This window comes from Abramis brama, assembly GCF_963993115.1.
Source record: "Abramis brama genome assembly, chromosome: 23".
Classification (NCBI taxonomy): Eukaryota; Metazoa; Chordata; class Actinopteri; order Cypriniformes; family Leuciscidae; genus Abramis; species Abramis brama.
In genome coordinates, this window is record NC_139985.1 from 4,440,455 (window position 1) to 4,467,922 (window position 27,468).

Below are 27,468 nucleotides of genomic sequence, written 5' to 3' on the forward strand. Positions count from 1 at the left end.
AACTTGGAAATTTCCATTACATTTCTACAACGCATTCATTATGATACTGTGTACTGATGATCAAAACTGCCAAAAGATTCAAATAAATAAATAATAATAATCATAATACTTACTTAAAATTATAAATAAATAACATTCTTTATATTACATTAAAATTCAATATTTTTATTCATTTACTATGAGCCTATTGGTTTATTTCTGTTCATTTTCACAAGTTCACTTTCACCATTGGGCAAAAGTTTAGATTTTTTTGTGAAAAAAAGTATCTTCTGCTCACCAAGGCTGTATTCATTTGATCAAAAATACAGTAAAAACATTAATATTGTGAAATATTTTTTTTCTATGTCAATATATAGTTAAATGTAAATTATTCCTGTGATCAAAGCTGAATTTTCAGCATCATTACTCCAGTCTTCAGTGTCACATGATCCTTCAGAAATCATTCTAATATGATGATTTGCTGCTCGAGAAACATTTCTGATTATTATCAATGTGGAGAATTTTGATGCTTCATATTTACGTGGAAACTGTGATTTACTACTATTCAAAAGTCTGGAGTAAGTAAGATTTAAAATAAATTAATACTTTTTTTCAGCAAGTACGCATTAAATTAATCAAAAGTGACAGTAAAGACATTTAATAATAATAATAATAATATAATATAATAAATGTTCTTTGAGCGGCATATTAGAATGATTTCTGAAGGATCATGTGACACTGAAGACTGGAGTAATGATGCTGATGCAGCTTTGATCACAGGAATAAATCACATTTTAAAAAATATTCAAACAGAAAATTGTTATTTTAAATTGTAATAATATTTCAAAAGATTAGTTTTAGTGTGTTTTTGATCAAACAAAAGCTGTTTTGGTGTGAATTACAGACTTCTTTCAAAAAAATGAAAAAAAATAAATAAATTCTCATACTTTTTTTTCTCATATATTGAAGGGCTATGGAATATCTTTGCGCTACACATTATATGTTTGTTCATGTTTATCTTTGGTTTTGGCATATTTCTATTGCCTTTTTTCCCCTACTATGTTATGTCATTTCTCACATTTTCACACACAAAAAAGGAAAGAAAAAAAAACATAAAAAATATTACTGACCACAAACTTTTGGACGCTAGTTTACAACGTTTTCCACATTTGATCAAATAATTCCCATGAAAATGTGCACACCTGATTGACGATGAGCAGTCGGATGGGTTTAAAGTGGTAAGACAGCGGTATGGCGGACAGGCGGCCGACGGTAATCGCCGCCCAGAAGACGCTGGTCAAGTACCCGGCGGTCTTGTGAGGTAGATCCATAGGGGGCGCCACTGCGTAGCTGTACACGAAGCCTGTGTATGAGCCCTGAGGAGCGAGACATTCAATAATACATGAGTTCAAGTAATTAAGCAAATGCTCTTAAATTACAGAGCTGAGACGGCTGTGAAGTGCTAATCCTGCTTACCACTATACCGTCAGAAAAGAAGAGCACCAGACCCCCGAGGATATGGATCCAAAAGAAAGACGGCGGAAAGCTGTACGTGTTGCCAAGGAGACAGCAGCTGAACAAGCCTATATGGCCTGTAGAGACAGACAGAAGAGCGGGAAGATTACAACAACATCCTTTCTGGCTGTTATGAACATCTAACGGCATGTTTCTGACTTCATGCACTTTCAATCGCGTTCATGTCTGATCCAACATGGTAATTATTTCATCAGCGTCAGTGGTGCAGGAGTGCTTACTTCTGGAAGACTCTTTCTGATGTCCAGCGTCTTCTGTCAGACCTGTGGTTCCCCAGGTTTTCATCGCTAGCACGTCTCCATCTAGTAAACGTCGACTGGGGTCTGATCCGCATGCGAACAACCGCTCATAATACATCAGGATGAATATTGCGACGGGTACTGGGAGCTACACGAAGACAGGGCAGAGTATAAAGACGGGGACAGTTAGGGATTTCTGATTCATTGTGGAATCGTTCTTTTGAACAGGTGTTCTTAAACGACTGCAAAGCATTCATAAAACTCCTTAGTAAAGAAGTCTTGATAGAAACTATATAACCTCAAACAGCAGTATTAACACAAACATTATAGAGTAAATGTATTTGACTACAAAAAAAGGGTGAGTTTAAACAGATTCTGTCAGATTACAACCAGTTGTTTCAAACAGTTGGGAATCAATCTATCTATCTATCTATCTATCTATCTATCTATCTATCTATCTATCTATCTATCTATCTATCTATCTATCTATCTATCTATCTATCTATCTATCTATCTATCTGTCTGTCTATCTGTCTGTCTGTCTGTCTGTCTGTCTGTCTGTCTATCTATCTAGCAAATATTGTCTTTAATAAATAAGCAAATATCCAAATATAATTTTTGTTCATTTAGTGGAAAACATCCCTTGATTATTTAACTAGCATTTTTGAACTTGCATAAACATATATTTCTAATAAACTTACTTCATTTTTATTATACTATATAGATATACTGCCATTCAAATGTCTGGGGTCTGTAAGATTTTTCAATGTTTTTGAAAGAAGTCTCTTAAGCTCACTAAGATTAATTTGATCAAAAATACAGTAAAAACTGAAATATTGTGAAATATTATTACAATTTGAAGAACTTGTTTTGTTTTCTATTTGAATATATAGTAAAAATGATTTTTTTTATTGTGATGCAAAGCTGAATTTCCAGCATCATTACTCCAGTCTTCAGTGTCACATGATCCTTCAGAAATCATTCTAATATGATGATTTGATGCTCAGGAAACATTTTTGATTATTATCAATGTTGCTCCTTAATATTTTTGTGGAAACAGTGATTCATTTTTTTTTTACAAAATTATTTGATGACCACAAAGTTCAAAAGAACAGCATTTATTTGAAATAGAAATCTTTTGTAATATTATAAATGTCTTTACTGTCACTTTTGATCAATTTAATGCATCCTTGCTGAATAAAAGTATATATATTTTTTTTTATCGTACTGACCCTAAATGTTTTTAATGGTACTGTATTTCGATCGAAAAGTGAAAAAAGGAAGTATATATATATATAGCCTATGCGCCTGAGAAACAAGCACAGCCATCTTTCTAATTTTGTCTTTGAACCTCCATTTTTGTGGTAGCTCTGTATATTTCTATGACATCTCTGTCGAAGAACAATTAGCTGGTTAAGTGGATTTACTGATTGTAGAGTTAAAAAAAGTTATCATGAGCATTGTAATGTTTGAAGCGGATGTCATGACAAATGTCAGTAGACCGGGAAGATTTTAAAACGAGCGATTCATTCATAAATCTGATTTTATGCTTTGGAAATACAAACTGGAAGACAGAACACAAAGCTGAAAAGGAGGCGGGGCTTCATAAGGTCTATATTGCCCAGGTGTGTCAGTTATACTATCACTATTTATCTAGTTTAGTGTTTATGCAAACATGTTTGATGGAGTGCAGTCGCCAAGGTGACAATCTTAGTTCATTACTTTTATTCAAATACCCTCCCAGCTGGCTCTTCCTCTGACATTAGAGCAGAATGAGCATTTAGTCTGCACACTAACCGTACACAACCTCAATATCATGCCGCCATTCATACGATAATCCATTAGCTAGTGTTCTGATGGCACGGCACTCTTAAAAACTCAAAACTCAAGACAAAAGGATCTTACATTGATGAAAGCCATGATCCAGAAGGCGTAGGAAACGTTGGTCACCACCTCTCCCTCGGTGTGGAGGTGGACACTGGACACGTTGTGCACATGTCTGCCAGCGAGCTTGTGCCTCAGATGAGTTAATGATGTTGCATTGACACTGCTGTTCCCAATCACACAGCTGGTCTCAGACAGGAAGGGGTCAGCGATGAGGGGACTCACTAACGCCCCGAGACCTACAAAGAAGTGAAGGGCCTGGAAGAGATCAGACACAACCCAGATAAACAGGAGAATCAAAAGAGGGATGTTCGTTTTCTGATACAAGATTCTCACAAAAGTTTTTAAAGCAACTTTATAAAACACAGTTCTAGAGTCTGATTGGATGCGTGTTTAAAGCTGTTAAACGATGCTCACCAATGTGCCAATATTCAATCATGCTTGAAACAGCCTATAGTTATGCTAATTAACCTAATGAAAAAATAATACATTTTATTATTTATTGAACATTGATGTGTTATCCAGTGTTATTTTAGCATTATTTATATTCTGATAGTTTTTATTGATATTTTTAATTGCTTTTTATTTTTTATTTCCAGTTTTCATTTCTTTATATTATTATTTCTTTGTATTTTTTTCTCACAGACACAGACACACACACACACACACACACACACACACTCACACTCACACTCACACTCACACTCACACTCACACACACACTTTTCAGTTAAAGTAAACTTATTCCTAATTTCCATTTAGTTTTTCACCTCATCATTTTTATTTTATTTTAATTTATATTTTATTTTAGCTTTATTTCAATGAACATACATGGTTTTGATAGCTTTAGTTAACAATAATAACCCTGATGTTTTTTAATATTGATATGTTTTAAACAGAACACACCCCTCAAGATATGCACTACAGTAATTTTACCACGCTACTTGAACCCAACTACACCCTTAACTATGGTAAAATCAATAAGTTGAACAGGAGTTTGCTTAAATATTTCTTATTGTTAAGCATTTTTAACCCTTTTGTATACTGAGGGCGTGCTTTCTTTTTTACTCAGAACAGAATGTTGTTTACAGTACCAATTTTTTAAATGTCAGTGAAATCTTTGAACTGGTTCTGTGAGCGCCTGACTGAATCCTATTGGCCAAGGGGAGAACGACTGCTGCTATGACTGCTATTCTTTATTAGTTTTTTCCACAACTGCAACATCGCCTCGTCTTGTCGTTAAAGTAGTGCATATTTACTTATTATGAATAACCATTTGAAGCATATTGTATGTTTTATACTCAGAGAAAATAGACTGTATTTGACTGAAATACCAGAATCTAATCTAGATAGCGGGGTGAATGTTTATATGGTAGTCAATGAATGGGACACTGAATATCATTTTGACTTTAATAAGATTTTTCCAATAAATAAGCAAGAATAAACCTGGTGTCCTCCAAGATTCCTATTATTTCTGAAAACAAAGCACTTGAATGCGACGAGCTTTTAATCACGACTTCAGAAGTGGGAAATTTCCGATAGCATAGCATAAAAGGCATTTGATTTCCGTATGTGTGAGGGATGAATGAAAAACACATCAGCTCAAATGAACCTACAATTTAATCTACCAAATCAATCATTTCCTTAAATATAAATATTTTAAAATATATATAAATATATATATATATATATATATTTATGTGTCTGTGTGTGTGTGTGTGTGTGTGTGTGTATGCATATATATACAGTACCAGTCAAAAGTTTGGAAACATTACTATTTTTAATGCTTTTGCAAGAAGTCTCTTATGCTCATCAAGCCTGCAGTTAAAAAAAAAAAAACAAACAAAAAAAAAAACAGTAATATTATGAAATATTATTACAATTTAAAATAATGGTTCTCTTTTTTAATATACTTTAAAATGTAATTTATTTTTGTGATGCAAAGCTGAATTTTCATCAGCAAGTACTCCAGTCTTTGGTGTCTTATGATCCTTCAGAAATCATTCTAATATGATAATTTGATACTCAGTTATTATCAATGATGGAAACAGTTGTGCTGTTTAATATATTTTTTTGGAATACTTTTTTCAGGATTCATTGATGAGTAAAACGTTAACAGCATTTATTCATAAAAACAGCATTTATTCAAAATAAAAACATTTCTAACAATATAAATCGTTACCATCACCTTTTATCAATTTAACGCATCCTTGTTGAATTAAAGTACTAATTTCTTTAAAAAAAAATAGTTATTGTTCCCAAACTTTTGAACGGTAGTGTATATTGATACAAAAGATTTATATTCTAAATAAATACAGTTCTTTTTAACTTTTTATTCATCAAATAATCCTGAAAAAAGTATCTCAGGTTATAAAAAAAATATTAAGCAGCACAACTGTTTCCAACATTGATCATAAATCATCATATTAGAATGATTTCTGAAGGATCATAAGACACCAAAGACTGGAGTACTTGCTGATGAAAATTCAGCTTTGCATCACAAAAATAAATTACATTTTAAAGTATATTAAAAAAGAGGACCATTATTTTAAATTGTAATAATATTTCATAATATTACTGTTTTTTTGTTTTTAACTGCAGGCTTGATGAGCATAAGAGACTTCTTTCAAAAGCATTAAAAATAGTAGCGTTTCCAAACTTTTGACTGGTACTGTATATATATATATATATATATATATATATATATATATATATAAAATCAGCAAATCATCATATTAGAATGATTTCTGAAGGATCATGTGACACTGAAGACTGGAGTATTGATGCTGAAAATTCAATCTTTGCATCACAGGAATACATTTTACATTTTAAACTATATTAAAACAGTTATTTTATATTGTAATAATATTTTACAGTTTTACTGTAGTTTTGATCAAATAAATGCAGCCTAAGACCTCTTTTAAAAATATTTAAAAAACCCCCACATAAAATAAGATATGTTCAAGGTCTCAAGTTACCATATTTATTTAATTTGAAAGAAAGGGTTCAAATCCTGGCCTAATATGTAACAGTATTTTTTTTTATTTTTTTTTTTTAACAAACCAAGCAAAATTGCTTTCAGTGATCATCATGCTTTTGGAAAGCGCATCTCTGGCATTTTCATAATAACTCCTATAATTCTCCTTTTGTAAAAGTCAAACAGGTTTTTCTAGGGTGGGTAACTAACAACAGAATTTTCTGTTAAAAGCAAATGATCTGAGTACATTGCGTGTAAGGACTTCATTTAGACGTGAATAGAAGATTTGCGTCACAAAACTTCAGACAATATACTATTGTCTGACTGAATACACTGACCTGCAGAAAAACAGTGGAGTCTTTCTGGTAGATCTTGACCAGTTGTAGGTTCGATATGGTGTCAATGATGCCCATGGCAAGACCAGACACCGCCATGGCAAACGCCAACAGGAGCAGCTTATGGCATAGTGGGATGATAGCGAAAACCACAGAGATGGTGAGCGTGGACGCTGCCAAAGCTGACAAAGAACTCACAAGCCTGAGACAAATAAATAACACATTGTGTTTTAATCAGAAGGCAACAGTAATAGTACTGGTAGTCAGGGTTGGGTGGGATGAAGAATACAGGGTTAAAACCTTTTTAAAGTGGAAAAACTGAGCATGTTTAGTAGTAAAGTGTATATATATATGTTATATATAAAGTAAAGTTTCAAACAGATCCCGCCTGAAACAGCCTCAGGTGAGTCTTTTGACAAAAAGTTGTTCTGTCAGGCGTCAGGTGAAAAAGACATACTGTTAAATGTATTAAAAATGCATTAAAGTATATTTGTATTGTACTAAAAACATACTCAAGTACATTTTTAATACATTTAATAGTACGTCTTTTTCACCTTGGCCCAATTCAGTTCTGTTTACATGGCTTATCAAATGCTGTTTCTATTGATAGCAGATGATACCAGTGGGTACGTGACACTATAGTTTACTTTCTTCCAGTTTCATGATGCCACGAACTGTCTTACCATAAAGCAAAACAGGCAAAAGTAAACATGAATGTTCTCTATTTAAATACATTCAGGACTGTAAAATAAGAGATAAAGATCAACCATACACAAATCCACAGAGATAAAGTATAATATGACTATCTGTAATGAGAAAAAAAGAAAAAGTACTGCAACTACTCTGACTCCAAGTTTCCAAATAAAAGCAATTAAAGGGTCAAAACATGACTAAAGCAAGAGAAAGAGAGTACTATCTATTACTACAGCCATGCTCGCTGCTATTTGGATGGTTTTACCTATTTTCAAGTTAATACGTGGACAATTTCCATGGTACAGGCTCAGAACTGTAGGGTAACCAACAAAACAAACTGTAAACAAATATATAACTATGCCATGGAAATGTTTGTGTGTACATATAGCTGTAAAACATACTCAGTTCTTCCTTGAATGTGAAATTAAGTCACTTTAAAAGAGCAAATATTGTTCCAAACCTTTCCTGCGAAAAGCATTTTTGCAACACATACAAAAATGAACTTTACAAAAGTGAATTTCTTTATCTATCAGGCAAAACAACAGCAGGCCAGCGCGTGTTTTTATGGCTTGAGTCCCAGATAACTGAGAAAGCAAGACTTCAATGAGCACATGACCACCACAGACCGAGGCCATGGACGGGTTAGAAACTGAGCAGTCCCAAAGAAATGTGATATTGATGTCTGTAACGATGATAAAGGCTGCCAACAATAGCTTACTATCATATTTACATATGGGTAGGACACATTTAAATTCCTTATCACATGAGGAAGTGTACAAGATACATGATAAACAAAACATCTCACATTACAAGTTTAACATTCAAGACAGCCATATCAGAAATGTCACATAAGTCTAGAGGAAGTAAAACATGTATATATATATATTTTTTTTTTTTTTTACAAATAAACAAATATTATGCAAAGCATATGGATTACCAATAGAGAAACACAGTGTTGGGGAAAGTTCCTTTTAAAAGTAATGCATTATAATATTGCATTACTCCCTAAAAAAAGTAACTTATTGTGTTACTTAGTTACTTTTTATGGAAAGTAATGTGTTACATTACTTTTGCGTTGCTTTTTCTCACCTGGGCTGGGCTTGCTTGTTTGTTTTTTAACAAAAAAAAACAAAAACACTTCACACCAAAAGTGACATGAATAAGTCCCAGGCTACAAAAATGCTTTTGTGGAATCCAGATTACAATACACACCAAGCAGTATGTTTTTCAGCCATTATACAGTAAATTATCAGACATAATAAAAACAATTTCCAGCATAGGCTAAAATTGTAAATAAATAAATAAATAAACAAATAAATAGATAGACCTTTTTCAGTTCCTCTTTATTTTGAGGAAGTATGCTAGTAAATACTTTTCTTAAAACTGTAAAAACACATTTGTAAATACAATGTTATTTAAGGGAAGTTGACATAATGGTTAAAATGTATATGTTTATACCAGAAAGTGTATCTCTTTAGGGGTCACAATTTCTTTTTTTCTGATTTAAAATTATTTGGAATTTTATAAATAGCCTACATTTTCTATATTCCATTAATGTCATGAAGAATTTGGGACATTTAAAACGTTTAAAACTGCAGTTTGACATGTCAACCACTCAAGAATGAAATAAATAAAATATAAATCTATTGCAAAAACAGCTGTTTTCTTCAAAATACTCACGTTTTACTGAAGAAACCACCAATAGTGCTTCCAATAAAGAGGAAAAACTGTTGTGAGAAGAAGACCAGAGTGATCTCCTGTAGGGTGGACTGAGTCTGACATCTCAGGTCCAGAATGGTCGGACCCAGAAAAGCGACAGAGAGCCCAAAACTGAAGAACACAATCCAGTATGTGAAAGTATGCTGCCAGTTACTGCGGAACAAAGCCCAGATACGTTCATTAAGCAGATGCTTCATACTGGAGAAAGTTTCTGAGGTGTTCTGAGCATTTGCACAGCACAATTCACCCTAAGGATGAGAAAACTTGTCCAAATTGAAAGTCGCGTGTTCAGAGTGAACGCGGAGTGATGCTCAACCGATTCGCGAACGAGTTGTTCATTGAAATCGGATCTTTTGAAAGATTCGGTTAAACCGACTCCTTAGTGGAGACGCGTTGGTAAAACATTTTAGTTATGTTTTGCTTCAAGTGTGTTACTGGTGTTTTATATGTTTGTTTGTTTTTTAAATTAAAGTCCTTAGGAAATTATGATATTGTGGAGCCTGCTTTAGACATAAATTAAAATCAACAAAACACATCGGATTCCCAGCAACATTTGAGACAGTAGGCCTACCAATATTCACACACAGTATTTGACTAAATATTTATTTATTCAGGGAGATCTAGCTTACTGAGTGAACGAACTGGTCCAATTAAAGCGAATCGATTAGCTAAAATGATTCCATCACTGTCGGGAAGAGATCAGTGTTTGTGCCCAAAATAACACTATCGACTAATAACTCAAGCGAACCGATTCACTAAAACAAAACGATTCACTAAAAAGATTCAAACATCCAAAGACTTCAGTGCAACAGGTGTGTTTCCAACAGTTTGATCCTCCCACAAAATTCGTCATAAAACTAAAAGCCAAAATACACTTGAAGGTAAGAAATCACGCATGGTTGCCTGAGGCGTCTTTTGTATTTTGACTCTTTTGTTTTATATTTTCACATCCAGCGTACCGAATATATCTGACAGGTCCGACGAGTTATAATAGGTTATGTCTTTTGTTACAGCTATGAACACAAACCCACTCTAATTTATACACAGGTTTATCTGGTTTTCCAAGTGACAGTAATCACTTATATGTTGCTTAGACCAAATCCTATTTTAAGTTTACTTTATGAAGTGTAGGCCTACTTATGACAAACAGCACCATGAAAGACAATAAGACTATTGTTTGAGACGAGAGTAGAAACACTACCATAGTTCAACTCAACTTCATAATTTATTTAGTTATTTAATTACTTTTGGCATTTTTGCAGTCACAATACATTCAGCTTCAGAATATCATAATAGAATAGACAAATCACACAAAATATTTAATATCACATTTCATACAAAAATCTAAATCTTTTATAAAACATTTAGACATCATCTAAGATCATTTAATACCGTAGTTTTTTTTTCTTCACTGAGAATAAAGAAAACACTTGTCAAAATACATATATTTATATATTAATTCTTTTCAATAGAGTATTTAAAATATTTTCATTTACCACAAAACACATAAATTAGTGCCACCGCTGCAGTGATGTTAAATTAAATCTTCATAAGTCATTAGATTTTTTTCCTTGTCAGTCATTCTCAATATTTCTGTTCCCGGGTGGCCTTTAAATGATCAAGCTTTTCATTTCTGTCCACTAGCACGTGCTCAGTGCCATTTACAATAAAGAGTCATAGTGCGCTCATTTAAAAAAACTACAAGATACAGTAGGAGAAGGTGAACAACATTAGGTTTCAATTCCAGGACACTTGTATGCCATGTGCAAATGCGGAGTAGCAATTAGCCTAAATGGCAAAACTAATATCTGCATGTGCAATTACTTGAAAGGAGCAAGATCCTTGAGAAAATTTAAGTAGATGGTTTTTCGAAAATTGGACCCCATCATCTCTTATGGTCTGCAAAAGGCACCTTTTGATGATTTCATAAATTAGTAACTAGTTAAAAGATGGTGTAAGCGATTTTCTTTTGGAGTACCACAGCTCTTTTCTAGCCAATCAAAAACGGGCGGTGTAAAGGCCCGTTCACACCAGTTTTGTCATCTGCTGTTTTAAATGCTCGAACTCTTTAAAGCAGGGTGGATTCTGATTGGCTTATAGTTATAGTTATCGTCCATTTTGCTTTCAAAACAGTTAAAATCGCTTACAGCACCTTTAGTAGCTGAAGTTCAATGGTATCATGACATAATTCAAGTAATTCAATGGCTCAAATATTTATGACAATTTGCATTTTTAATGCTTCAAAATCAACACTACTAAATAGTACTGAATGAATGTGAAATAAATCGTAATATGTGCAGTGACTCATTAAACACGTGTGGCAAAACAAGTCAAACCTCAAACTGAAATGAAGGAAATTCAACTCAATGGGAAAAGTATATGAAGCTACCATGTTACACGCACACTAATGAAAATACTAAATCAACTAGAACTTTCAGGTGTTCAGATCTACGTCTCCAGAAAGAGAAGAATCTAGACACACTTTAAATGCCTTTCCATAGAGCATCCTAGCTCTGAGCTTCAAGATCAGCATGGTTTTTAGGTTTGAAAGAGATTTGATTGAGGCTTGGTTACACTTTTATCCATCTCATGTTATGATTTACTTCCATTCAGTCTGTTTTCTGAAGTCCAGACTGTAATAAATTGCCGTGTATATGAATGGATGTGTGCATGCATGTTTTGGATGCTTTCTCCTTCATAATGATTTTGTTCTGCCGATCTCTTCATGGACACCACTGTGATTCTGTTCCTCAGAATATGCTTTGTCTGCGGTTCTTGCCTCGACCTGGATTTGGAGGAAATGACCCAGTGTTAGAAAGATCTGCAGGAGTGCAGGTAAGCAAGTATTAATGCGTGATTTAATGATTTAACAGGTTTACAGATGGGATTAATGCGCCTTATGCACGACTAAACATGATCAAGTTGCACTCTGCAAACAGAGATGAGTGATGTCAAAGCAATGAAATTGAATACCTGGTGGCTGGAATACTGAACTCCTTAGTCCCGGATCCTTCTGTAGCTGGATCTCCCTCAGTGAAAACACGGATGAGGCTAGAGAGGATGGAAGACAAGCGGGTGATGATCAAAGCAAATGCGTTGTTGTTTGTTGTTTCGCCAAGGTAAAAGACAGATTATGAGGCTTCTGTTGAGGTGATGTTACATAAGCAGACTCTCCAGGAATGATGTAAATATTGGGATGAACTCACTGTCAGGTATGGAGTGGATGTTCTCGCCAAGCGTCAGGAAGTAAGAGTGTGTCAGAGACAACTCGGCTGACATTCTACTCCTGGTGTTGTACTGAAAGGGAACAAAACAAACAAAAAATAGAGGGAAAATGTAGAGTTATGGGTTTTTCATTTATTGGAAAACACACACACATATTTCATAACCTGTCGATCTATAGTGATCATAATTAGCCATATATTATGATAATTTTATTACCTTATTATTTATTATATACATTATAAATAAAATGATATAAATATATAAATTTAATGTGTTTTTAATATTACATTTTCATATTTTAATTAATTGACCACAATTAACCATATATTATTATTTAATATATTTATATACATACACACACACACATAATCATTCTAATATTCTGATTTATTATGAGTGTTGGAAACAGTTCTGCTGCCTAATATATTTGATGAATAAAAGGTTAAAAAGAACTGTATTTATTCAAAATAAAAAAATATTTTCTAATAATATAAATCTTCTTTACTATCACTTTTTATCAATTTAACACATCCTTGCTGAATAAAAGTATTGATTTGTTTCAAAAAAAGAAAGAAAATAAATTACTGACCCCAAATTACTGACCAGTAGTGTATATTGTTGTTACAAAAGATTTCTATTTTTAAAAAAGTTGCTTCTTTTAAAAAAAAAATTATTTTTATTTTTTTTACTTTTTATTCATCAAAGTATCCTAAAAAAAGTATCACAGGTTATGAAAAAATATTAAGCAGCAGAACTGTTTCCAACTTTGATAATGAATCATCATATTAGAATGATTTCTATAGGATCATGTGATAGACTGGAGTAATGATCCTGAAAATTCAGCTTTGCATCACAGAAATAAATGATAATTTAAAGTATAATAAATTGAAAACCAATTATTTTAAATTGTAATAATATATCACAATATTACTTTTTTTTTCTGTATTTTTGATCAAATAAATGCAGGCTTGATGAGCAGAAGAAACTTCTTTCAAAAACATTAAAAATAGTAATGTTTCCAAACTTTTGGCCTGTACTATATATATATATATATATATATATATATATGTACGTACTGTATATAGTTTGTATGTATAGAGATTATTAGAATATATATACATTTTACACATATACATATTATAATATAAACTATAATAAATATTATAATTATAATAAATATAATATACATTTCTTAATATATTCAGCATTTTTCAACTTAAGTTTGACTCATTTCAGACAGTTTTGATTTTTGAAGTGCAGTAGATGCACTAAAAATCCCGGAACTTTGACTTTTGAACATGGTTCTTTCAACATTTCTGCTCTAGAGCTCAAGTTACAGTTCCTCTGATCCGCATCTTCACTAATGACTCGATCTGAGCACAGCTCCCCTGACTTGTTGATCCCTGAGCTATGAAGTAGTTTTAAATAATGAAGCACCCATCATCCTGCTGTCATCTCACACAAAGTTATAAAATTGTCTCCAGCAAAGTTTGGCGTTGTTTAAAGTGCGCATTGTGTGAGTTTGACAGCGCGATCAGTCAGCGGGGTTTGATGAGAAACAGGTGCACGGTTCGGACTCATTAAGGCCCCTGTCACCATTAACGAATCGCGCGCTCCGTGGTCTTTCATCATAATGACAGGTCAGCGTGCACTCAAGCTGCGCGTGCCATCAGAACGCACAAAGAAAGAGAGAAACGCATTCACGTTTCTTTACAAATGCAGCATACTGAAATACTTACGCGCACAGTCTAAACCTGCTTTTGAAGACCTCCCATTCAGTCTATTGTTGTCTTACTAATCATAACTATTACAGTCTAACACTGCTTTGTTTTTATGCTTGCAAAAAGTACCATGGTATCACCATCTGATATCATCGGGGTACATTGTATTGATCAGAATCAGAAAGAGCTTTACACACACACACACACACACAAGAAATTAAAGTCTTGGTGATAGCCGCACAAGTGCCACAGTTTGTAGGTGCAGATGTTATTTAGGACATTATTAGGCACATTTATAAAACCATTTTTAACACACATTTATGTAGCTGTCATGCTGAAGACTTTTCAGTATATTGACTTTTACACCCGGTTTCACAGGCAAAATGCATAAGCAACTTCCACTGACAAATCTTAAAACATGTGCCATTGTTTTGTCTCAAGATGCACACTAATGTTTTTTTCTTTTCTTTCTAAGGCATGTTTATAGAAGCTACTTAAATGTCCTAATTGAACTAAGGCCTAATCCTGGTTTAATCTAAGCCCTGTCTGTGAAACCGAGCCTTAACGTTTGTAAATTAAGCTATATCTTTAGCTGCTTTATGCTGGCTTTCCTGCATGACCAGCTAAAAAGTGGCCAAAACCCCTCTAAAACCAGCAAAAAGACCAGTCTGACCAGGACCAACAAAAACCCTCTTAATTTTTTTTTTTTTTTCAACAGTGTAGACAAATCGTATTCCAAATCCTAAACCTAAAATACAACTTTCATCATTTTTCGACGTGTATAAAGAGAAATATTTAGTCGCTCTGTAAACTCCATTTCCCCAAAAGAAAATCTTTTCAGAGCCTTTTTTGTCCCCAAAAGTATTGCTAGGTCACCAAAATGCATTACTGTATCCAACGTACATGTGTGAACTAGAGCCAAAAACACTGAGATCAGCATTGAGTCTCTGAAAGAGTCTGTGTTCTGTGTTCATTCGTTCCCCCTGTATTCCTCTGAAAGGTCCTTACTCTTGCCTGTACCTGAGTGAAGCGACGAGGTGTCAGCCTGCGTTTGTTTACCTGTGTTTTAATAACACTATAATGCTCCGCGCCTGACACCCCTGCCCGTATCAAACTAATTGGACCTGGAGGAGAGCAGGCAGAGAGGGAAGTTGACACCATAATTATCTTCAGAGCTCACTCCATCTCGCCAGCCAAACTCTTAACAAGGGCTTTTCTTCACCCGGGGATTGGGAGTCGAAGACAGTTGCAGGGCCATGGCATTAAACATCACCTCACTGGCCTCTGCACATGTGCTGTGCGCTTGTTAGAAATCACACACACAAACCTCTGTTTTCATATAGAAGTTAACCAGTATTTGTTTATTTTTTTGTCTGATACAGATTTATTTTAAACTATTTACAATTGATTGATTTTAAATGATTATTAGGCCTACAGATCTTTTTTTTATTGATTAGTAGTTGTTTTTTATTATTATTATTTATTTCTCAGTTTTGACAATGCATTATGATTGGACTATTAGAATACTAGGAATTTTTGCTGTTAAAAATATATATATATTTTTCAAATAATCATTCTGATTGCAAAACAATATGAGTAATAACAATACTAAATTGATAAGTAGTTGATCTTTTAATTAATCTGATAATTAATTTTTTATAATTATTCGATTTTTGACACAATAATATATAATTAATAGGCTTTTAAAATATTAGGGGGCTGTGTTGTTTTGCATAAATATTGTTAATAATAATAATAAATATTAGGTAACACTTTACAATAAGGTTTCATTAGTTAACTACGTTAGTTAACATGAACTAAGAATCAACAATACTTCTACAGCATTTATTATTCTTAATGTTAATTTCAGCTTTTACTTTTTAGTTTTATTTGTTAACATTAGTTAATGCTCTGTAAACTAACATTAGCAAACTATTTTTGTTAACTTGTGTTAACAAAGATTAATATATACTGTAACAAATGTACTGATTATTGTTATTTCATGTTTGTTAATACATTAAATAAGGTCAACAAATGAGACCTTATTGTAAAGTGTTACCTATTATTATTATTATTTCATTAATTAACACTATTATTGTATTATTGATTCCATAACATTTATGCAAAGTTGTTTTGTTTCCGGAATGGTCACATTTGTACAGGCTTAAAATGTTCCAGAAATGTGTTTCTCGCCTAAGATGAAGTGTTTATAGTGACGTAAGTTCATGGAGCTGTAATGGCTTTTTTGGGTGCTATTTGTATATGGAGACCTACCAAATGGTGGCATTTATCAGCATGACATGATAATATTAACCAATAAAAAGTGTGAATATCAATATGTCAACTAATTTTCAAGCATGGTTGCATACCTGTATTTAAACTTTTGCTTACACATTTCTATAAAAATAAGCAGTAATATTCCTGTTTTGTCTGTGCTGTGGTGCTTTATTGCCATACATCATCTTTCAGTGATCTCTTTAATAAGCAGGGCATTTCGAAACAGTACCACAGTGATGACTAGTATCTTTGTGTTTTTAGACTATTCTTAGTGCATCCCTGCAAGGCTGTTGTTTCTGGCATCATAAACTGGTAAATCCTCATTGCTTAAATCTATCGTCTCATATTGCATTGGCTCCTCCTCGACATTTCAAAGGAAAGCCGTGTACACATGTAAAATCTGCTTTTTCAGTAAAGATGCACTCTATGCAAGTACATAAAAGATATGCACGGTATATTTTGATGTTTATTGCTAGTTACCTGAAAAGTATCTGGTTTAACTGCACAAACATTTAGTGGTAACTCTATTAAGTATGTTGTGACGCATTGGCCAAGCCTTCACACTTTGCATACTTGCATGAAGTATGTTTCTACAGTAGCTCAAATCAGAATAATCCACCATTTTTAATGTTTCAGATCAATTCACTCACCATCAATAGAGCCGAAAGAAGGTCTATCCCCTCCGTGTCGAGCCTTGAAATGAAAAAAATAGCTTGTATATTATAATATTCACTATCTATAATTCATAGCATGCAAAACAAACTGTAGTCCTCTATTGTTTTTTATAGATACAGGTGTGTTTTTGTTCTGTCAGTGTGCTGTGTTTCTGTGGTACCTGGGCACATGATTAATGAGCGCTTGTGCTCGGTACTGAGGAAACAGGTAGGATTTGAATTCCTCATTAGCTGTGATTCCGGGCCAGGTTTCCTCAGTTGGGGTGCCTGGTTACGGGAAAAAAGTTGTTTTTTTAGTATGTGTCCTACAGTGAGATAATTAGACCTCCATTAGGCTTCAGACGTGCACCTATGGACCACCCACAGTGTGATCACTGACCGCCTGATGCATATTGCATAAAAGAATTACAGATAATTTGTTCATCTGGCAAGCTATGATCTGGTTGGCTGGAATCGAAGTGCAGGTTGTCATGTTTACAAGATCGCTGATTGCTGGAACAATTGCTTTTTACACGTAATAACTGAATCTGACAAGGCTTGCCAGTAAGTCACTTAGTAGTAAGTTATTTTTGTGAAAAGTCCTTTTGGATACAAGGTAATTATTTGTAATTTTTTAGTGATTCACATAAAACCAAATTCGTGCAATTAGCACAAATTACCAGTTTTATGCTTGATAAAAACGGTTGCAAACTTTTTGTTTTTATGCCAATAGTCAAAAGTCTGGCAGGCTACATTAGAGTAGTGAAGTATTTAAAGCTTGTGTTAATTAAGTACAGTACTTTTCCCCCAAAAAATTTGTTTTTTTATTCACCAATTAAGGACACAATAAATTGATCAAAACAAAAGTAACTTTCACTTTCAAATCAGCATATTAGAATGATGAAGGATCATGTGACAGTGTATTCAGTATTGATGCTGAAAATTCAGATTTGCATCACAGGAATAAATTACATTTTACAATATATTCAATTAGAAAATTACAATTTTGCAGTATTACTATTCTTACTATATTTTTGGTCAAATAAATACAGCATAAGAGACTTCAAAAACACCTTACCAACCAACTTTTGAATGGTAGTGTATAATTATTTCAACTAGACAGATAAATAATTTTGCCACATTTAAAACCGCCTTCAGTGCATATGATATTCTCTAGATATGGCTATAGGGATGCACTATATCGGTATCGGCTGATATATGTTAATTTTGAATGTTATCGGCCCGATAAGAACATTTTGGCCAATATATTAAAGCCAATAAATAATGGATTGTTTCCTTCAGCGGAGACACTTCAGATGCGCACTGTTCTCCATGATTCTTTTGAATTGCTTGAAATATGATTGCAATCACTTCAAAAAGGAAAATAAAGTTAAGTGCATTATTTGCAGCGCAAGTCTGTCATAAAGGCTACATAAAATTATAATGAGAAAATCATTATAATTGTGTGCTTGGGACATGGCTTTTAATGGTGAGACTTTTGTTTTTGTAATCAGGCTCTCAAATTTCGATTTATCAGCCAATATATCGGTTATCGGCTTTTAAATATAAAGAATTATCGGTTATCGAATCGGCCAGAATCTGTGCATCCCTACTATATAATTTCTATTTCCAACCAACATGAAGCATTTTAAGTGGCATAAATGACCATAAATGATTAATTTATACATAATTAAAGTGACATGAAATGTCTCTCTTACCCATGAGCCGAAATATCAGGTGTAGTTCCTCTTTGACAGTCGACCCAGGAAACATGGGACGCCCCGTCGACATTTCGTACATGATACAGCCCACGCCCCTAGTCATACAGAGACATCAATCATCCATCATTTCAGTGCTGTTATTCTATACGTCAAATCTTTTAAATGAACCCCACAGACATAATTTGAATATATCAGATCAGGACTGTCACAGATGTTTTATCTGAGAATATTCTCCTATCACAGTTTGACGTCTGCTTGACTGGAGGGTTGTCTCGGGAAAGCTGTGAGGTGGAGATACGGGAAAGACACATGTGGCTGCTGTCACGCTCGGATTGATTAGCCCACTGGACTAATCCTGAGGATTAAACAACACGGGATTTTTTTATCGGCTTAGCTTTAAAAAAGCATTTGTGTCCGAGTCCGTGTCAGCTATCCAAGGTTAGCTCCGAGGAGCATGTGTCAGAGTGCGTATGTGACGTTAAAAGGTTGTGTCAGGAAAGACAGAATTCAATTTTCTAACTTAATGTTTCTTCTGGAGGACTGAGCAACAGTCAAGAGCTCTTTGGCATGATCAAAAGGTAGTCTGATGTATTATTTCATAAAGTTCATAAGTGGGATTTCCACCACCAACAACAAAAGGTTATATGAACCCATTAATTTAGTTATTTTGACATGAGATGATGAATAAATGAAATAGACTGAACTTGAATGTGTTTGAGTGCTGAAAAAGCAAAAAAGTTCCATTGATGGCCATTACAATCCAGCTATCTAAAACACTTCATAATAATAGTAGTGCTGTCAAATTGATTAATCGCATCTAACATAAAAGTGTGTGTGTGCGCACAATATAGATGATATATGATATTCTGGTCTCTAGATATGACTATTATTTTATTCTTAGGAGTTATAAGTTATAGATTATAGCCTATTTTCGCTTTTTCTGTCCTATGAGCATTGTGTAAACAGGATCAATAGTTTTGCTCCATGCATGGTTTCATAATGTTAGCAGCACATTGTGGCTGATGCCGTACTGTTATGCACGGTTGTGTTCTATGTATTCTAGCAGCGGTTGATGTGAGAAACGTCTTACCACATGTCTATCGGCGTGGAATACTCCGTGGAGCCCAGTAGAACATCAGGAGGTCGATACCACAAGGTCACAACCTCGTTCGAATAGGTTTTAGTTGGGACTGATTTTGCTCTGGCCAAACCTTAACAAGCAAGATAAGACGGATAGTTAAGGCGATGAACAAACGTTGCTGGGAAACCCAGAATCCCAGCCAAGAGCCAATATAAGATGGGAGGCACATGGGAGACCGCTGCTGGGTAATGTGCTAAAAAAAACTATCTAGATATTCTTTTGTATAGCACACCAAAGTAAATTCATCTATGAATTTTTAGGTCTTGTAAGAAAGTCTCACCAAAGTCTGCCAGTTTGAGTTCTCCCTTTTCATTAATGAGCAGATTCTGAGGCTTCAGGTCCCGGTGGAGAATCTTCCTATGATGACAATATGATAAACCACGAAGAAGCTGGAACATAAATATCTACAAGGACAGAAAGACAGATGTTAGCGCTTCTAAAACTTGAACCACCAACAAAGACTGCTTTTTATTGCATCCAAAATGTAGGCAGCTTCCCTTTAAGATACGACTTTTTTTTTAAGGCAACATCACATGTATCAACCGCAAATAACGCAATCCCAGAATACATTGCAAAATTTTCAGATGTCAAGAGAAAATTCAACAATATTTTTTAATTCAATACTGACAAGTACAGATGAAGTTAGTATTAAGACTTTTATTTTATTTTATTTTATTTTATTTTATTTTATTTTATTTTATTTTATTTTATTTTATTTTATTTTATTTTATTTTATTTTATTTTATTTTATTTTATTTTATTTTATTTTATTTTATTTTATTTGTGCCTGACACTGCATTTTATCCAGGCACATCTTGATAAAGTGACATGCAAAAAGCTATTAGCTATCAAATTAGGTACGTTTATTATTGCTGTAAGTGTAGTTTTTAATAATTTATTAATTTTTCAGTTTAAATTGTCCATTATCATAAAACATATGGGCTATTTCCAAATCATTAGATGCCGTTAATCAGTGTTTGAAATGTCACCTAGAGATCTATACTTCATTTATTTTTAATTTTCTTTAATAAATTGACTTATTAGTCATTTAAACAAACTAATTAGTCAATTATGGGTTTCCAATGCTCTAATTTCCATCAAAGTCTTCCGTATAAAAAAGAAAAAGTCACGAATGAGATCGTGTGAATATCGCTGTTGCTTCTCTGGGTCTGTTTGGTAGCCCCGCCCAGTGAAATCTCATTGGTGCAAAATCCTGCTCGTTATAACTCTACATTTAAATATATCTTCTGATTGGCTGTGATCATGTTGTCGAGCAGTGTTTTGCACATAATCTATTGACAATTTGCTTGTTGTTGTTATCTTAGCAACTTGTTAACATGTCAGACTCTGTCAGAATCAATTGCGAGGCACGTCTCTCTTGTGGTATTTTGCTGTCTTAGCTGTCTATGTAAACCACTCTATTGACTTTTAATTGGTAGGCTTGTTGATTGTTTTTCGATGGTCTTTGAGCTGTTACCTTCACGTTGTGCATGCTCATGAGGTTTCCACAGTTGTCGAGGTACTGCTTCAAGTCACTGTCCTGCAAAGACAGTTAGGTTATGACGTCAAAACGGCCCTGGCCTCTTTTATGGGGTTGTTATCTTGCTTATAATAGGTGAAGAGGGAAATACTTCAAATACCACCCCACCCAATATCACAAAGCATAATGGGATTGACAGAAGGCTGGGGTAAGAGCTTGCCTGCCATTGTTGTCAACATTGAAAAGAAAAGCTGTGAGACGTGGCTTACCAGATACTCAAAGACAAGGGTGAGACATCGGTCTGTATGGATGATGTCATGGAGTGTTACGATGTTGGCGTGTTTCAGATTCTTCAGCAGTGACACTGTCGCAACACAACAAGAATATGACAATAAGCCGCTGCAACAATAACCTCCAGCAGGGTGTGCAACATTCAGAATTAAATTGAAATGCTAATCCAGTTCCTGAATTTAAATCAAGCCAAAGCAGGATGCAGACTTTTCATTCAAATAAGAAAGATGATAACTGCTGTTCCTTTTTAATAATTCATACTGAAAAATAAAATGTTATTATCTATTAACATCCGAAATATTTGCTATTTGTGACCCTGAATAAATAAACTTTCCATTGATGTATGGTTTGTTAGTATAGGGCAATATTTGGCAGAGATACAACTATTTGAAAATCTGGAATCTGAGGGTGCAAAAAAATCGAAATATCCACTTATGTTCACGATTGTGCTGCATTCACTCACAAAAATAAATGTTTAATATATTTACGGTAGGAAATTTACAAAATATCTTCATGGAACATGATCTTTACTTAATATCCTAAAGATTTTTGGCATAAAAGAAAAATCGATAATTTTGACCCATATTGCTATTGCCACAAATATACCCGTGCGACTTATGACTGGTTTTGTGATCCAGGGTCACATTTACAGAAACATGTAATATTTATATAATATATGTATATGTATGTATATATGTGTGTGTGTGTATATACAGTGAGGAAAATAAGTATTTGAACACCCTGCTATTTCGCAAGTTCTCCCACTTGGAAATCATGGAGGGGTCTGAAATTGTCATCATAGGTGCATGTCCACTGTGAGAGAAAAAAAAAAAATCCAGAAATCACAATACATGATTTTTTAACTATTTATTTGTATGATACAGCTGCAAATAAGTATTTGAACACCTGTCTATCAGCTAGAATTCTGACCCTCAAAGACCTGTTAGTCTGCCTTTAAAATGTCCACCTCCACTCCATTTATTATCCTAAATTAGATGCACCTGTTTGAGGTCGTTAGCTGCATAAAGACACCTGTCCACCCCATACAATCAGTAAGAATCCAACTACTAACATGGCCAAGACCAAAGAGCTGTCCAAAGACACCAGAGACAAAATTGTACACCTCCACAAGGCTGGAAAGGGCTACGGGGAAATTGCCAAGCAGCTTGGTGAAAAAAGGTCCACTGTTGGAGCAATCATTAGAAAATGGAAGAAGCTAAACATGACTGTCAATCTCCCTCGGACTGGGGCTCCATGCAAGATCTCACCTCGTGGGGTCTCAATGATCCTAAGAAAGGTGAGAAATCAGCCCAGAACTACACGGGAGGAGTTGGTCAATGATCTGAAAAGAGCTGGGACCACCGTTTCCAAGGTTACTGTTGGTAATACACTAAGACGTCATGGTTTGAAATCATGCATGGCACGGAAGATTCCCCTGCTTAAACCAGCACATGTCAAGGCCTGTCTTAAGTTTGCCAATGACCATTTGGATGATCCAGAGGAGTCATGGGAGAAAGTCATGTGGTCAGATGAGACCAAAATAGAACTTTTTGGTCATAATTCCACTAAACGTGTTTGGAGGAAGAAGAATGATGAGTACCATCCCAAGAACACCATCCCTACTGTGAAGCATGGGGGTGGTAGCATCATGCTTTGGGGGTGTTTTTCTGCACATGGGACAGGGCGACTGCACTGTATTAAGGAGAGGATGACCGGGGCCATGTATTGCGAGATTTTGGGGAACAACCTCCTTCCCTCAGTTAGAGCATTGAAGATGGGTCGAGGCTGGGTCTTCCAACATGACAATGACCCGAAGCACACAGCCAGGATAACCAAGGAGTGGCTCTGTAAGAAGCATATCAAGGTTCTGGCGTGGCCTAGCCAGTCTCCAGACCTAAACCCAATAGAGAATCTTTGGAGGGAGCTCAAACTCCGTGTTTCTCAGCGACAGCCCAGAAACCTGACTGATCTAGAGAAGATCTGTGTGGAGGAGTGGGCCAAAATCCCTCCTGCAGTGTGTGCAAACCTGGTGAAAAACTACAGGAAACGTTTGACCTCTGTAATTGCAAACAAAGGCTACTGTACCATATATTAACATTGATTTTCTCAGGTGTTCAAATACTTATTTGCAGCTGTATCATACAAATAAATAGTTAAAAAATCATACATTGTGATTTCTGGATTTTTTTTTTTTAGATTATGTCTCTCACAGTGGACCCCTCCATGATTTCTAAGTGGGAGAACTTGCAAAAAAAACTAATAAAATACACATATTTGATATCTATACTGTATATCTTAATGTTTAATATAATTTATGTATTTGTTATTTTACTTTACTAATTAGTGGTTTTATGGATTTGTAAGAATGCTCTAATTTACCCCTATTTTTAATGCAATGTAAAACAATTAAAGATTAAAGGGAGAATGAATCAACACATTTGTCTCCTGCTTATCAGATTTTTGGCCTGAGAAAAAGCAGCACAAATCTTAGATCTGAAACAAAGTTTATACTTGAATGAAGTCCCAGAGCTATAAAAGAATTGGTTTCTGCATTTTGCCAAACCCTGACCTCCAGTGACATGTTTTGCAATGCAATGCATCACGGTGTTGTGTTTCCTCATGGGCCTGTGTGTGTTCCCTCTAGCGTGAGCTGCGTTAGATGTGTGTGTAGCAGCCACTGGGTGGCAGCCTTGCTTTATATCCTCGTCTTCCATTAGCAACCCCTCTCACGTACTCCATCTCATTTAGATGGAGTGATTCAGGCTGGGTGAAGAAGACGCCTGTGGCTCGCTAGTTTAGAATGTATACTCTTTGTGACAATCTGGCTTTTGAACAACTGTGAGAGAGAAGGACACTACCTTCCCGTATGGCTGTGCACGGGGCGCCCTCTTCGTGCTCGAGACGAATCTCTTTCAGAGCCACCAGGTTTTCTGTGAGTTTGCTGCGACCCTTGAATACCGTCGCGTATGTGCCCTGTGTGACAGACAGGAAGAAAAAAATATGTCAATCTTCTGGGAAATGGGAGCGGTGCAGAATAGATCAATGGTTCTAAACTGGTTTTGCTTAAGGACCCAGATTTTAGTTTATAACACCAAAAAATAACACCAAAAGGATTTAACTTATAAAAGCAAATAGAAATGCCCTTGAAAGCAAACATTATAATGCATTATTATTACCATAAACTGCATAAACCCAACAATATGACCAATTGCATTTGGTTTCCAGAAGTCTCAATTTCAATGTGCTAAAATATTGTAGAGGATTGACTTGATACATGATCATTGATGTCAACAACAACATAGTAGAAAAAAATATATTTAATAGTTGCATTGCTTTTTTTGCATTCAACATGGTTTTTATTTGTGCTCTCTGAAACCACATCAGACCTGCAATCTATTGGATCTCGACAGTCGACACTATAGGCATGTTGATCCAGTTTCTAGTTTGGTTAGAGACTATTTGCTTAGTTTTGTTGAAACCGATGCAGGATTCTCTATATAGAAAGTTCCAAAAATACAGCATTTATTAGAATAGAAATCTTTTGTAACATTATACATGTTTACACTGTCACTTTTGCTCAATTTAATGCATCCTTGCTGAAAAAAGTATTAATATCTTTCAAAAAACCTGACCCCAAAATTATTAATGGTAATGTTTGTACGTTTCAAAACCTTACTTATAGTCAGCTGCAAATATGGCTTGACCCCAAAAAAATTCGAACAAAAGGTTTCTCAGTGGTTTACAGTAGTATCAGATGTACTTAAAAGCATACTAAAAGTTGACCAAAGTTTGACTCCAAGAAAGGCACCATTTTCAAAATGGCGGCCGTCAGGTTCTTAAAATGACCATTACTCCTTTGTATTCCTCCTAGACCAGGAATACTAGTGCCTGATACATGTTTGGGACATGTAATATTCTAATTAGCATATGTGCATGATGGATAAGTGATTACAAGTACAATTATATATTAAAGCAATTGGTTACAAGCATATTTATGTGAAAAATAAGCAAAATTTTTCCTTAAGTAATTGCATATTTCTCCTTTCTCATATCGTTTTGCCTAGTGTTGGTGGTTTCTGTGGTTCATAACCATTCTTTTGAATCGCCAGGATAGTTTTCAATGTCAGCATCTTGAACTTCTCTTTGTAAAGGGAAAAATTCAGACGACGCAGGTCCAAAATGGGGCGCAGACCCCATCCTTCATTGGGACGAGGAAGTAGCGGCTGAAGAAACCGTGGTTAAAGTCTGAAGGTTTACCTGAATTTTACTTAACCTGAAGTTTAGTGTAATGCCACCTTTATACTCAAAAACATCTATAGAGGATACATTACATATTATTACCTTATTCAAATTGAAATAAGTGACCATTCTAGAGGGTTCACACACAGGCCTCTGTTCGGGCTAATTCAGAGTTGTTTATGATCAAAGTTATACAACTCCAATTTAAGTTACTTTTGGGTGCAATAACTTTTACATTGAATGTCAAGTCTGTGTTTTAGCAAAACAATGGTATGTGTCCAAAAACACGTACTGAGTAGGAGTTACATGACATAGGCTAAATCGTTTACATCTCTGGTTCACCCCAAACAAAGATAAAACCTTACAGTAATCTCACAAAATCATGTATTCCATAAGTATGTAATCATGTCAGTGCAATTTAGACAAGTCCAATGGATTCATAGACCCAGACAGCATGGAGTTAGGCACCAAGATAACTTGACTAGGTCAAATAATGAAGGAGTTAGGACATTTTAAGGGCTTCTGCCCATCTTGGACGCCATCTTGAAAATTACACCTTTCTAGAGGTCAAACTTTGGTAAACTTTTAGTATGTTATTAAGGACACCTAATACTACAAAAAACAGCTGAGAAACCTTTTGTTAGAATTTTTTTAGGGTTGTGTGTTTTTTTCCCCCATATATGCAGCCGCCTATTAGGGTATATCCAAGAAATATATCTCATCACATTTAGATAGGAAGACTTATAATCCAAAAAAATGTATTTGTGTAAAAGTGTCTGCTAAATTACATGCATACAGTACAATACGATAAGGATTTTTAAATATGATATTACAGATATTTCACTCACAAAGAGCAATTTGTAGCTGATGGAATATGTTAGAGCTGAGTATAACTAGAGAAAAACCACATCACATGAATTTCCATAACTTTTTATGTTTTTGTTTTTTAATATCCATGACTTTTCCAGGCCTAGAAATTCACCGAGCTGAAACCACAATTTAGACGCTAATGAAAAGTTTATAACTTGCTGATACAAAGATATAAACCTGCTTTACCGTTATTTGTTTCGTTATTGAAGAGATTTCATTGCAGTCTGTGTCCAGTATTTTTCCAATATTCAGGTTTTTCCTCACATATGGTATTCCTCAGGGTTGTATGTAGTACATTATTTCTCACAATTTGCAATGAGCATGCTTTGTTGCACTTAATGGAAAATTGACGGGCTAGTCGCGGTACAGCTTTAAGCATGTTAGAGACTGATGTCTCTTCATGGCAAAAAAAAAAAAAAAAAAGTCCATTAAATCAGAATCCACAATTCAACACGACTCACATTCACTGTAATCGCCTGGAGGGAATCTCG

General features: G+C 34.6%; 2 protein-coding genes across 3 annotated transcripts in view; both read right to left on the reverse strand.

Annotated features, from left to right (window-relative positions):
• Positions 1 to 9,684, reverse strand: part of mfsd4aa (major facilitator superfamily domain containing 4Aa) — a 13,985-nt gene extending 4,301 nt beyond the window's left edge. Inside the window, exons 1-6 of the mRNA XM_084100630.1 lie at positions 9,321 to 9,684; positions 6,951 to 7,149; positions 3,657 to 3,893; positions 1,734 to 1,899; positions 1,456 to 1,571; positions 1,182 to 1,355 (exon numbers count right to left, since the gene is read on the reverse strand). Of these exons, the coding sequence (XP_083956756.1) occupies positions 1,182 to 1,355; positions 1,456 to 1,571; positions 1,734 to 1,899; positions 3,657 to 3,893; positions 6,951 to 7,149; positions 9,321 to 9,556 (1,128 nt within the window). The 5' untranslated portion in view covers positions 9,557 to 9,684. The remainder of the gene's footprint in view (positions 1 to 1,181; positions 1,356 to 1,455; positions 1,572 to 1,733; positions 1,900 to 3,656; positions 3,894 to 6,950; positions 7,150 to 9,320) is intronic.
• Positions 9,685 to 10,565: 881 nt separating this feature from the next.
• cdk18 (cyclin dependent kinase 18) overlaps positions 10,566 to 27,468 on the reverse strand; it is a 53,491-nt gene continuing 36,588 nt past the window's right edge. For both annotated transcript variants that reach the window (XM_084101029.1, XM_084101030.1), the window contains 11 exons: positions 24,727 to 24,841; positions 21,847 to 21,941; positions 21,575 to 21,637; positions 20,378 to 20,501; positions 20,047 to 20,167; positions 18,954 to 19,051; positions 17,418 to 17,523; positions 17,233 to 17,275; positions 12,566 to 12,656; positions 12,333 to 12,410; positions 10,566 to 12,144 (listed from right to left, as the gene is read on the reverse strand). In XM_084101029.1, the coding sequence (XP_083957155.1) occupies positions 12,110 to 12,144; positions 12,333 to 12,410; positions 12,566 to 12,656; positions 17,233 to 17,275; positions 17,418 to 17,523; positions 18,954 to 19,051; positions 20,047 to 20,167; positions 20,378 to 20,501; positions 21,575 to 21,637; positions 21,847 to 21,941; positions 24,727 to 24,841 (969 nt within the window). In that variant the 3' untranslated portion in view covers positions 10,566 to 12,109. The remainder of the gene's footprint in view (positions 12,145 to 12,332; positions 12,411 to 12,565; positions 12,657 to 17,232; positions 17,276 to 17,417; positions 17,524 to 18,953; positions 19,052 to 20,046; positions 20,168 to 20,377; positions 20,502 to 21,574; positions 21,638 to 21,846; positions 21,942 to 24,726; positions 24,842 to 27,468) is intronic.